The sequence below is a fragment of the Patagioenas fasciata genome, chromosome 3, assembly GCF_037038585.1.
Source record: "Patagioenas fasciata isolate bPatFas1 chromosome 3, bPatFas1.hap1, whole genome shotgun sequence".
In the NCBI taxonomy this organism is placed as follows: Eukaryota; Metazoa; Chordata; class Aves; order Columbiformes; family Columbidae; genus Patagioenas; species Patagioenas fasciata.
In genome coordinates this window covers 21,134,517-21,145,290 of record NC_092522.1, presented here as the reverse complement: position 1 = coordinate 21,145,290, position 10,774 = coordinate 21,134,517, and the positions used below count along the sequence as shown (strand labels likewise).

At 43.1% G+C, this 10,774-nt stretch overlaps 2 protein-coding genes, 1 long non-coding RNA gene and 1 pseudogene across 3 annotated transcripts in view; 2 read left to right on the top strand and 2 right to left on the bottom strand.

The window, feature by feature from the left end:
- The window catches only part of LOC136099244 (photoreceptor cilium actin regulator-like), an 8,718-nt pseudogene extending 7,747 nt beyond the window's left edge, over positions 1–971 (bottom strand).
- Positions 1–5,950, top strand: part of LOC139827674 (uncharacterized) — a 14,487-nt gene extending 8,537 nt beyond the window's left edge. The window contains exon 2 of the mRNA XM_071807271.1: positions 5,860–5,950. Within this exon, the coding sequence (XP_071663372.1) occupies positions 5,860–5,950 (91 nt within the window). The remainder of the gene's footprint in view (positions 1–5,859) is intronic.
- A 1,435-nt stretch (positions 5,951–7,385) lies between these two features.
- On the bottom strand, positions 7,386–9,978 carry LOC139827521 (uncharacterized). The gene is made up of 3 exons (XR_011738169.1): positions 9,889–9,978; positions 9,184–9,337; positions 7,386–7,942 (listed from the first exon to the last, which is right to left on the bottom strand). It is a non-coding gene; the product is annotated as an uncharacterized lncRNA (long non-coding RNA).
- A 468-nt stretch (positions 9,979–10,446) lies between these two features.
- The window catches only part of LOC136099392 (CAP-Gly domain-containing linker protein 4-like), a 34,429-nt gene continuing 34,101 nt past the window's right edge, over positions 10,447–10,774 (top strand). The window contains exon 1 of the mRNA XM_071805922.1: positions 10,447–10,709. The gene's annotated coding sequence lies outside the window, so the exon portion shown is untranslated. The remainder of the gene's footprint in view (positions 10,710–10,774) is intronic.

Sequence of the window (10,774 nt, the reverse complement as noted above, 5' to 3'; positions counted from 1 at the left end):
GAGCTGGTTGATTTCATCAAAACGAAGCACAAGAAAGCTTACCAGCTGCTGTAGGAAGAGTTGAGTTTGGGTAGCCTGGTTGGCCATATGAAGTATAGTTTCATATTTCGAGAGGTTGGGATTTAAGTAGGCATATGCACTCTGATGAGCCTTAACAAGCAGTTCTGGGAAATCTACTTTTTTCTCTGTCTCGCACGGTGACGAAATGGACTTTTCTTTACTTTTGCTAGATCGACCTTGTTTTGCCAGCTTGTGATTTTTTGCTTCTTTCCTTTCTTGGGAATTTGCTTTGCATTGCTTTCATCCTTGTCATCCCAAATGAAAGGTGACGCTTCTGATTCACAGGAGCTTTGCTTTCTGATCTGTATGGCCTCAGTGATACTTTTTTGAGACTCAATCAGTTTGGACATAACAACTTCAGCATCTGTGGCTGTCCTCTCAATTTCCTTGTCTTCCCTGGAAACTTGAGGATCTGAATGGGCCTTGGAAGATAACTGCAAATCATCTTTGTTGTCCTGGTCCGATAATTCATCCTCCTTTTCTCTCAGGTATTCTTTCCCCTGGATCCCATACTGGTGGAATTCATCAATATTGTAGCAAGATGAACCTTTAACAAGCAGTGGGATTCCTTTATCTCCCGGATCAATACGCAAAACACTTTTGGGTTTATTGAAAGCCTTAAGACCACTTCTTGCAATTGTATTCTCAATCTCATTGTGAGAGGGTGTGCAGCCCATCCTTTCTCTGTCTTTGGCTTTATCTTTGATTAAAAATCCAAATGAAATAGGAAAAATACAACAAAAATTCAAACTTACTGTTTCATCCTGAACTGCAGACTGGCATTCTTCTCACAGCTTTTCCATCACAATTCCAGTTTTGTTGTTGGTTTTCATTGCTGTTTGCCTCAAAATCTCAGGTGCTCACTGCCCAGGATCTTCTCTTGAGTTGTGCACTGCCTCATTTTATGTTCCCACTCAGGTTTTCTTCTTCAATTCAAAAAAAGAAGTGTGAAAGCTCTGCTGGATTTAGAGCTAATGGATTAAGAGGACATGTGTGCCTCACTTCTGTCTTGACAGATGTCCACTACAAATAAGAGTTTAAGCTCATTAGGGTAAGCAGGCACCAGCCAGTCAGCACCCGTGTTGTATTTATTAAGGCAGGTTTTTTTCTGCACTATATTGGGAGGCAAAGGGACTTGGTAACTGTCCCTCCTTTATTTCCCTTGTTGCAAAAGCATAACACACGCTGAATGCAGAGATTCAAAGGAAGATACTGTAGTTTAGAGGCCTTTTTGAAGGGAAACTATTTGAACAGGTGCATAAATGATACTCCTGAACTAAGAGAAAGGTGACCTTGACCAAGTATACTTCTATGGGAGAGTACAAGACACGAAATCAAAGGGGTTAGAGACACCTGTTAGACTTCTGCCTTGAGGGCCTTCAAATTTTTCCCCTGCTTGCCAGTGACAAGCTGCTTACTCTTCCTTCTAAGACTTCCAAACAAGATTTTGATTTTTTTTCTTCCCCTCAGTTGATAATTCTTGGAAAGTGGTTTTTTTCCTCTTCTAGATAGTTTCACAACCTGAAAAGGTGAACTGCACGATAACAGTATTTATAGAATAAGTTTTGCATATGTTGTCGAGATGGTATTTGCCTCTAATGGATCTAAACTGTAAAATTTTAGATGAAAGAAAAATTAAATGCAAATTCATATTTTCCTTCCTCTGAGTGTCTTGGGATAAAATCTGAATGTTTTCTTTGCAGTCACAAAAGTGATTTGCTTACTTTTATTTCTTTTCATCACTTAGGGCTTAGTTCTCTGAACTGCAAAACTTTATGGGTTAAAACTATAAGAAAAAAGCTAAAAAATTAAAAACACAGACCCATTTCTGAAAAAAAAACACCAACCAACCAACCAAACCACAAAACTGTTGTTTGGTTCACTTCTGAGATCAGAACAGAATAATCCTTTCTGAAAGAGAAATTTAAGAAGCCAAAGTAGGAATTGAATGAAGCAGAAGATATTTATCTTTTCCAAGTATTGATTTATGAAGGGTGGTATGTGGATGAGGGTGAAAATAGCAATCCCCCCCACGCCAGTTTCCCTTTTCATTACTCAGACTGGCCTAAGTGGATTAGTCTTCTAATTTCCAGATACAGCTTTTCTGCCAAAGGTGGCCATTTCTCAGTGTCACAAGGTCACAGACAGCAGTGGCCAAATCTAATGCTGGGTAGACACCTGCAGCTTCTCTCTAGATTTCTAACTGCATGGTTGAGGGTAACATGTCTGAATCCTAAAAATCTTTGCATGCTACCAAGGCTATAAAACATTCTTAGACTTTAACGAACAGCTTACATGATTCATTCCTTGGTGCTGGACTGCAATAGCTGCATATCTGCATGGAAAGTTGTTATTCTCTGTAGCCTTGTTGTTGAAATCTCTTTTTATGTTCAATGGGGGCAATAAGATTATTGTGTTTGCTGAGGGTTTTGATTGTGGGGTGACTATAAAACCGTGGTAGATGTGTTGCTAACCCCCTCTCCCTTCCTCTTCCCCCTTTAGCCCCCCCTCTCCCCCCTTCCCACTAGGGACAGACAATCAGGAGGGAAAGAAGGACAGAGAGAAGAGAGTTGGAAAAGTTAAAAATGTTTTACTAATGCTACTGATGAGAATAGAGAAAATAATACAAAATACACAAAACCAATCTTGAAAGTCCCAGCAACTGCAGAGCCAGCACCCAAAGTCCTGGATTGGACTCTGCAGCCAACCGGAGCTGGATTCAGTCTGTCACTGGGCCTCAGTTCGCAGGGAAGGCCCACAAGGTCCTCTCCTAATGTCAGCCATAAGGATAAAGGGACGAGATCCTCTTGATCTCCCACTTTTATATGAAGTATTCACGTGAATGGGATGTTATACTCAGTTGGTCAGTTTCTTGGTCACCTGTTTCTCGTTGCCCCTCTCACGAGATGTCCATCCATGCTTATCAATAACTTTGCATTCCATTGCTATGTTTACCAAAACATGTATCTGGTTCTCCAGGAAAATGCAGCTAATATGAAGGCTTTAGCTGACAGGCAAATTCACTAAAAGAGAAACTTGGTTTTAACAAAACCAGGACAGTGTTTTACCAGGGACAGGGCATGTCAGTGATTCCCAGCAAAATTTTTAAAACGACGTGCTTTCTCTAAAATAATTTTCTGGAACACAGAAATTGTACTTAATATACATGGTGGCATAGTAATTTCCTTCAAAGCTTTTCTGGAAGGTATCAGGTAATTACTTCTTGGCTCTGCTTCTTGCAAGTCATGTAGCTCACTCTCTGGCTGCTTCTGGGTCTCACTGTGATGTGGTTTCTACACAATGGTCCCAGCTCTTTTTCCATTCCCTTTTAAGCACATATCTAGTATGTTCAAAGTGGAGAAATGGAGCAGATTTAGGCAGCTGCTTCACAGTCAGGATGCTGTAGCCCTCCTTCGTAAGTCAAGGAAAACACAGTAAACCAAGCAGCGAGCCTTAGTGCACCTATTTTGGTTACAGTGGAAGTTAAGAGACATCTTTGGCTATAAAATATCATCAGACATTCCTTTGAAAAGCAGCTCCAAGAGTTCCTTTGTTAGCACTGGGAATTTTGACAATTAACTCCATGTGAGTTATTTGTTGTATTTGGGAAGTCATTTTTCTTTACTTTTTTCCTTTGATTATCCATTCATGTCACTTTTTTTTTTTTTGTTATTGTCAGGCCATGTGTTAATATCTTCCAGGAAATACATGCATGGTTAAAAAATGCAAAATCCTGGTTTATGCTTATTTATTATATAGTCTTTTATTATTTTAAATATTAATATTAAAACAGTAGTAAGTTTATTATTTATTTACTATTAACTAGAGAATCATGGTCATGGAAAACATGTTTTTAATAGGCACCTGTTTTATCCTAACTGTAATTGCAGTTCACATGTATATGCAACATGATTATTTAATGTTCTGTCCAATTTTTTAGCTTATGTGACAGCGCAGGAACTGCTTCCAACCACTTATGAAACTGTATTTCCCCCATCAATACTTCTGTTACTAAGTATTTATATATTGTTTGGAATGTCTGAGGTGCTTTAGAAAAACCAAATCCTCTACTTCGTGGAAAATGCTAAGGAAAATGCTTTGGCTCATGGTCATGCAACAAAAATAAAGACAAAATGGATAAATTAGGTAAAAAACAGTGGTAAAAGAGAATATCAATGAAGTGAACGACAGGGAAATATTTTTGAGTGTAAGGGGATTAGATGAATCTATAATCTGTGATTTAGGATAGCTGTATTTTGATGTCATTCCAAGTGCAGTTACTATAGTAATGTATTTTGGTTTACAATGCTACCACTTGCAGAACACAGGCTGAAAAGGCAACAGCTGGTCATGTTCAAGTGGATGCCCAAGTGGTGTTACCTGTAAACTTGCTAACTAAAGTGATTTTTACAAGTGCACCAGATGAACACAAAACTGTGTTTGAGGAAGGGACCCTATGAAAGCACCAAATATAAGATAATTAAGGATAAAAGGAGGCTTTTCCTTGCATGTGGATTGTGTATAAATTGCCTTTCCTCTTCCTTTCATATACTTTCTTCCTACTGTTAAAATTGGCAGTACTGTCATTTTGATGGGGCTGCCTGGTCATGCACTGCTCCTGAAGGGAAGAACTTAAATATTTAAACCCCATCAGACATAGTTGGTACAATAGATTATAAAAACCAAAGACTAGTCTGAAAGTGGCACTGTAAGTGCCTTAGAAAAGGCAAGAAAAAGGCCTGAATCTAGGCGAAGATGTGTGATACTCAGCCCTCAGAGGTGTTGCCAATGCTGTAACCACGGGATGGATTTTAGAGCCTTATGAAGGAAGAGTCAGTTGACTAAAACTGTATGAAATGACAGTGTAAAACCAGTAACATAAGTTTAAAAAATATGGAAATAAGGTAAATAATAATGAGGGACTGCTTGTGAGAGTGCCCTGGTTTCAGCTGGGATAGAGTTGATTTTCTTCCTAGTAGCTGGTATAGTGCTGTGTTTTGGATTTAGAATGAGAATAATGTTGATAACACACTGATGTTTTAGTTGTCACTCAGTAGTCAAGGACTTTTCAGCTTCTCAGGCAGTGCCAGGTGCACAAGGAGCCGGGAGGGGACACAGCCAGGACAGCTGACCCAGGCTGACCAGAGGGATATTCCATACCATGTGATGTCATGCTCAGTATAGATTCTGGGGGAAGCTGGCCAGGAGACTGGCTGCTCAGTAACTGGCTGAGTATCAGTTGGTGGGTGGTGAGCAATTGCATTGTGAATCACTTGCATCATCATCATCATTATTAGTATTATTATTATTATCATCATCATCATCATAATTATCATTATTATTATTGTTGTTGTTACTATTATTATTTTCTCTTTCTGTCCTATTAAACTTTGTCTTCACCCACAAGGTATACCTTTTTATTTTTTTTTCCAATTCTCTTCCCCATCTCCTGAGGTCGGGGGTGAGCAAACAGCTGTGTGAGAAGTTTAGCTGCCTGCTGAGCTAAACCACAACAGAGAAGTTGCAAGATTTAAAAGAGAAATGTGCATAAATGCTCATACTGGATCTTAAAAATTTAAGGTTTGTATTGGTGGATGATTTCTGAGGAAAGTGCACTCTGCTCGCTGAGGAATTATGAAGTGCTTGAGTGATAACAGCAACTTTAAAGAGCTATTTTGCTCTGAAAGAAACCTGCTTTTTCTTCTTTTATATCAGCAAATTGAATATAACAAGGGAGCTGTTCATATTGTTGGCCTAGATATCACTAAGTAAATAAGAAATTGCTGCTTTTTATTTCAGCTTCTCCTGCAGAGCTGATGCTGTCCTGGGAGATAGAGTAGATTCTCTCTTTTCTGTAACCACTGACAGAAACACTTACAAAGCTTCATAGTGTTTCCCCTGTGGAAACCTGTTGACAACGGTAAGGAATAGGAGTAGCAGGGTTTGAAGGAAATCTGGTTGCAAATAATTAAATGAACCCAGTGAGTCTATACAGAGCCTTTATTAGTGGTGATGGTGCAAGTGAAAGACAAAATTCATATTGACTCTGGGTCAAGGATAAACTTTTCACAACTGGCTGTCTGAGGCTCAACTTATGCCTTCTCTTCTTTTATGTCTAACTTCTAAGCAGGTTGCTTCAGACTGATTGCATGACACAATAAATATGAACTCAATGTTTTCAAAAACCTGTTTTGCAAAAGCAGAACCTTTTTTTTTTTTTTTTAACAGCAGCAGGACAAGAAGAAACAAGTTGTTGAAAACAGGCAGGGGAAACCGGTTTTGTGCTCCAGCAAAAATACTTTACAAAGGAACTAACAGAAGAAGAAATATATATATAAAAAATTAAAGAGTTCTGGGTGTTTGCTTGCTCAGAGCTGTTGATACACCCAAGATGATCCAAAGGAGTAGAGAAAAATTGTGAGTTTAATGCCACTTGAGGTCAGCAATAGTTTTGTGAGATTTATTTACATTTGTCTATTATTTTTGGAATATGTATTCTGGTCACTTGGTCATAGTTTCTCTTTGCTAAGAATGCCATGGATATTTAAAAGCTTGCTATCTGTTGTAACTAATACATTCACTGCTGCTTTCAATGGTTAAGACAGCAACTGCCAAAAGGTAAGAGTTAGGAGTAAGAATTGTGTGAAAAAGCATAAAGCTTTAAGTACAGATTTCCAGAGTTATACAAATCTAGAAAATTGAAAGGGGACAGTCTCATTAGCCCAGGCAGTGGTTGGATCAGTTCCCACAAGTGGAAGCAGGTTTGTGCTTGCAATTTCAAGGAAAGTGAGTTTCTACAAGGTGAGGGACTGGCAACTCAACAGGTAGGCAGTGTCATTTCTAGTGGAAGGTGGTACGTGGACTTGAGATCTAGAAATGAGGTCCAGGTGACTCATATTCCTGAAAAATATCCCAGGATGCTATAGAAAAGGGAACAGATATTTAGCCCCGTGCCTCTTCTAATTCCCAGTGGATTCCCTCACCTAAATCACTTGGGGTTTCCCTGAGAACAAAGATAAACTCCTCCTGGCTCCTCCCGCAGAGCTTTCTCCAACCATGCTGTGCACTGACTGCTGCGTGAAACCACGTCAAACCCACAGGCAGATGCAGCGTGGCAGCTGCGAGTCCTGATGCATGTGTGCAGAGCAGGTGTTTACTCTTTCAGTGCTGGGGCACTAATGAGAGAGGAACCGAGTGGCTCTTGCTGTGGATCCAGAAGCAGTTGATGTGATCTGAGAAGCTGGCACACCTGGCAGAAACTGGAAAGGGCAATGTACACAGCAGGGCACTGGCTAAAGCTCAGAGGGAAGAAGGGCGGCATGTTCCTTGGGAAATAATGGGCAGGGCTGGAAAAACTGACAGTAACCAGTGGCCTTTTTTGTAGGAGAGAAATATCCTGATTGTGGGTGGATGCACAGCTTCCTTGTTCCACGTCCAGCTCTGAGGGTAGCTCCTGCAGTATCCATGGTCTTTTGAACATGCTTGCTGTCCCAAAGCCACATTGAATGTAGTATATAAGTGTGCTCCCTTTCAGAACCTCTCTGCTGCCCTAATCCTCACTCTGGAGTGGCTCTACTCAAAGCTGCAGTGTCTTCCAAAGCCACTTAAATTATCCCTTTGCTCTGACACATACATTTGTGAAGATGAAGGAACTGGTTAGTAATGTCCAAGAAGTGAAATAATATTTTAGTTAAAATAAGCTTATTGTTCACAAGCATTGTTTCCACGTCTTCCCTCTGAAGTTGCCAGAGCTGCTGCAGTCCATTGTTCTGAGCTCTCCAGGTGCTCAGCAACTCTGCTGCCCATGGCAGCACTGAATGAGTCAGACAGGATAGGCTGAACAGGCTTGTATTTAGACTCATATCCTGGCACGTAGGAGGTGCTGAAAAAGATATTGTGAAAGGTACAGAATGAGGTTTAAACATATTTTTTAAAAATTTCCATTGCAGGGCCCAGGGGTGGAAGTCAGGACAGGCAGGAATTTTCTGAGGCAATGGTGTCCAGTACCCTTTGCGGTTGCAGAACTAAGTCACAAGATTCACTCTATAAGCTAAAATGTTTGGGTTTTTTGCCTTTAATTCTCCAAACAGAAGGATGTTCTAGAACCCAAGATGCTTTGTTAGGTGCTTGTTTTCATTTTCTAGCATGAAAGTATTCACACACTGTTTTATCCTCACATTCAACATTACCTTTGAATTCACAGAGCATTTTCCATAGTTTATGGCAAATAGCAACCCTACCCTGCCTCAGCTTTCATTCTGCTGCATTAAACAAGCCATGTTCTGGTAACCTCCTAAACCAGATTTTTCTTTTCCTTGACTGTGCTAGCAAATAATCTCTGGACGTGCTAGATTAGCTGCCTCCTGCTGAAAAAGGGTGGTCAGAACTGCATGCAGGTTCCCAAGGGTATGGCAGAACCTGCTGGCATGAATACTTCCCTGCCATGAGCCTCCAGCTATGCATCCTAAGATAAGTGTTTGCTTTTTATGCCATTGCATCGTATTGGTAATGATTTGCATTGTGTAACTGTTGACTACAATTGCATCTTCCTCTTCTCCCGTCACTTCCATAAGAAGATCCCATACATCAAACTTCTTAGTTCATTGCTTTTTAATAGCAATTTTTTTTTTGTCTCATCTGTTTGCTGTTTCTTCTGTCAAAATCTCTAAAGGAAAATATGAAAAAGGTAAGTTCCAAGAATAATATCCCAGGATGTCATTGGTAAATTCCCCCAGTCCAGTACTTTCCATTTAACTTACTCAACACTGTTTCCCTCTGCACTTGCAATTCAATTGAAATTCTCCAGAATTGCTAATAGTTTCCATTTCAGGCACTTCACTACAGTCCATTATTCAGCATCAGCCATAAAATATTTCCCTTTCCCAGAACATCAAGAATCTTGAAAAAAGCAGATACCAACTGCCAATAGTAAGCTCACATTTGATCTCGCTGACATCCATGTCTTTGTGCTTCAAACTCTTTCTAAAGTACCCTGGAGGTGAAAATTGCGGGCCTGCATTTTCCTGGATTACAATTTTTCTTTGCCTTTTCTAAGTATGAAACATTTCTAAGAAATGGAAGAATTCTCTCAGCTTTTCTCTAGCCATCTGGTCTCATGTTTACCATCACAGCTCCATGTTCCACTGCCTTCAGTTTTCAAGTCTCTGTGATCTGAGAGCACTTACAGCTCTTGACTTTTCCAGTACTTCACTTGAGGTAATTTCCACTTGTCCTTCCCATTATTTGCCCTGCCTACCTTCCACAATTAATATTATCACTGGAAAAAAACAGCAACAAAAAACTGGTTCTAAAAATTAGTTGTATTTACTCATTATGACCCACATTGAGCATAAAAACATAGCAAAACTTGTCTGAGTTTTTATCCAGGTCAAATTCCCCTCAAGTAGCCTGGGCTCAAGCCATAAGAAAATGGGTTTACCACCGCACGGGTTTCTTAGAGATTACCGATCTTTGGATTTAGATCCTTATTAGGTTTAGCGGAACGGATAAGCACCCTCTGAAATGCCTTCTTGGAAGCTGCTACTTTCGTTCCTCCAGCTGGTTAGTGAAATGCACTGGGAAATGAAAAATTCTGAGTTCGGTGCTTAAATCTAGCAGCGATTACGTGTGACCTTCGGCCAGTCACTTTCACGCAGCTGTGCGGGCAGGAACACGTTACGGTGTTAAGCACCCACGAATACCGGGCACCCGAAACCATCAGTTAAGAAGCCGCCGTCTCCCTTTGCTCTCCCTCTTCTCCCAGCCACCACTCCTATCCTAGTTTTTCCAGTTTTCCCTCCCGCTGTTCTGTCGCCGCTCCGGAATTACCCGAACACCCACGATTCGGGCCGAGCATCCGCCGGACCCGGCCCGCGCTGCCCGCCGGCACCACGGGGACAGTCCCCGCGGCGGGGCGGGGCGGGGCGAGGCGGGCGGTCCTGGCAACCGATAGGCAGGTGGGCGGGGAGGGGCGGGGCGAGGAGGGCGGTGCTGGCAGCCGATAGGCGAATGGGCGGAGAGGGGCGGGACGGAGGCCGCGCAGGGGCGGGCGCGAGGATGGGCCCTCGCTCGGTTCCCTCAGCTCCGGGCGGGCGCGGGAGGTTCTGGCCGCGCCCCTCCCCGCCAGGAGCAGGTAGGGCTTGGGGGGGCGACCGCGGCTCCGCACCTTCTGCTGGGGAGCGGGACGGGAGCCGGCGGCCTCCCGGTGCTCTCCCGGCCTGCTTCCGTGCGGAGTGGGGGCAGGGTGGTGGTGCGGGGGCCGCCGCAGCGGGCGGGCCGAGCCCGGCCCTGGCCCCCGCCGCTGCGGGCACACGCGCGGCTCCCGGGGCCGCCCGGTGGGCCGGGTTGCATGGGGCAGGGCGGGAGCGGGACTTGGCGGTGCGGTGGCCTGGTGGCTCGGTGAGGTTATCACCGGGTGTTCCGGCCCGCGAGTCGGCGGCCGCGGCCGGAACCTCCGCTCCCAGGGTTCGCTCTGATAACCAGCCCGTGGCCGGGCCGGACCGGCGTTTGCTGCGGGAGCTACCGAGGGAAGCTCGGAGGGGCAGAAACAGCGCGGCCCGCTCTGAAGCTCTGTGAAGCTGGCAGCTTCTCCAGACCAAGCGCCGTGTTGCAAGAGGCCCCGCACGCCAGCTGAAGAGCCAATCTGGGGTGTACGTGTACACACGTAATGTGTCTGCCGTTCTGCTGTAAATTTTATAGAGCCAGCAGATAGTGT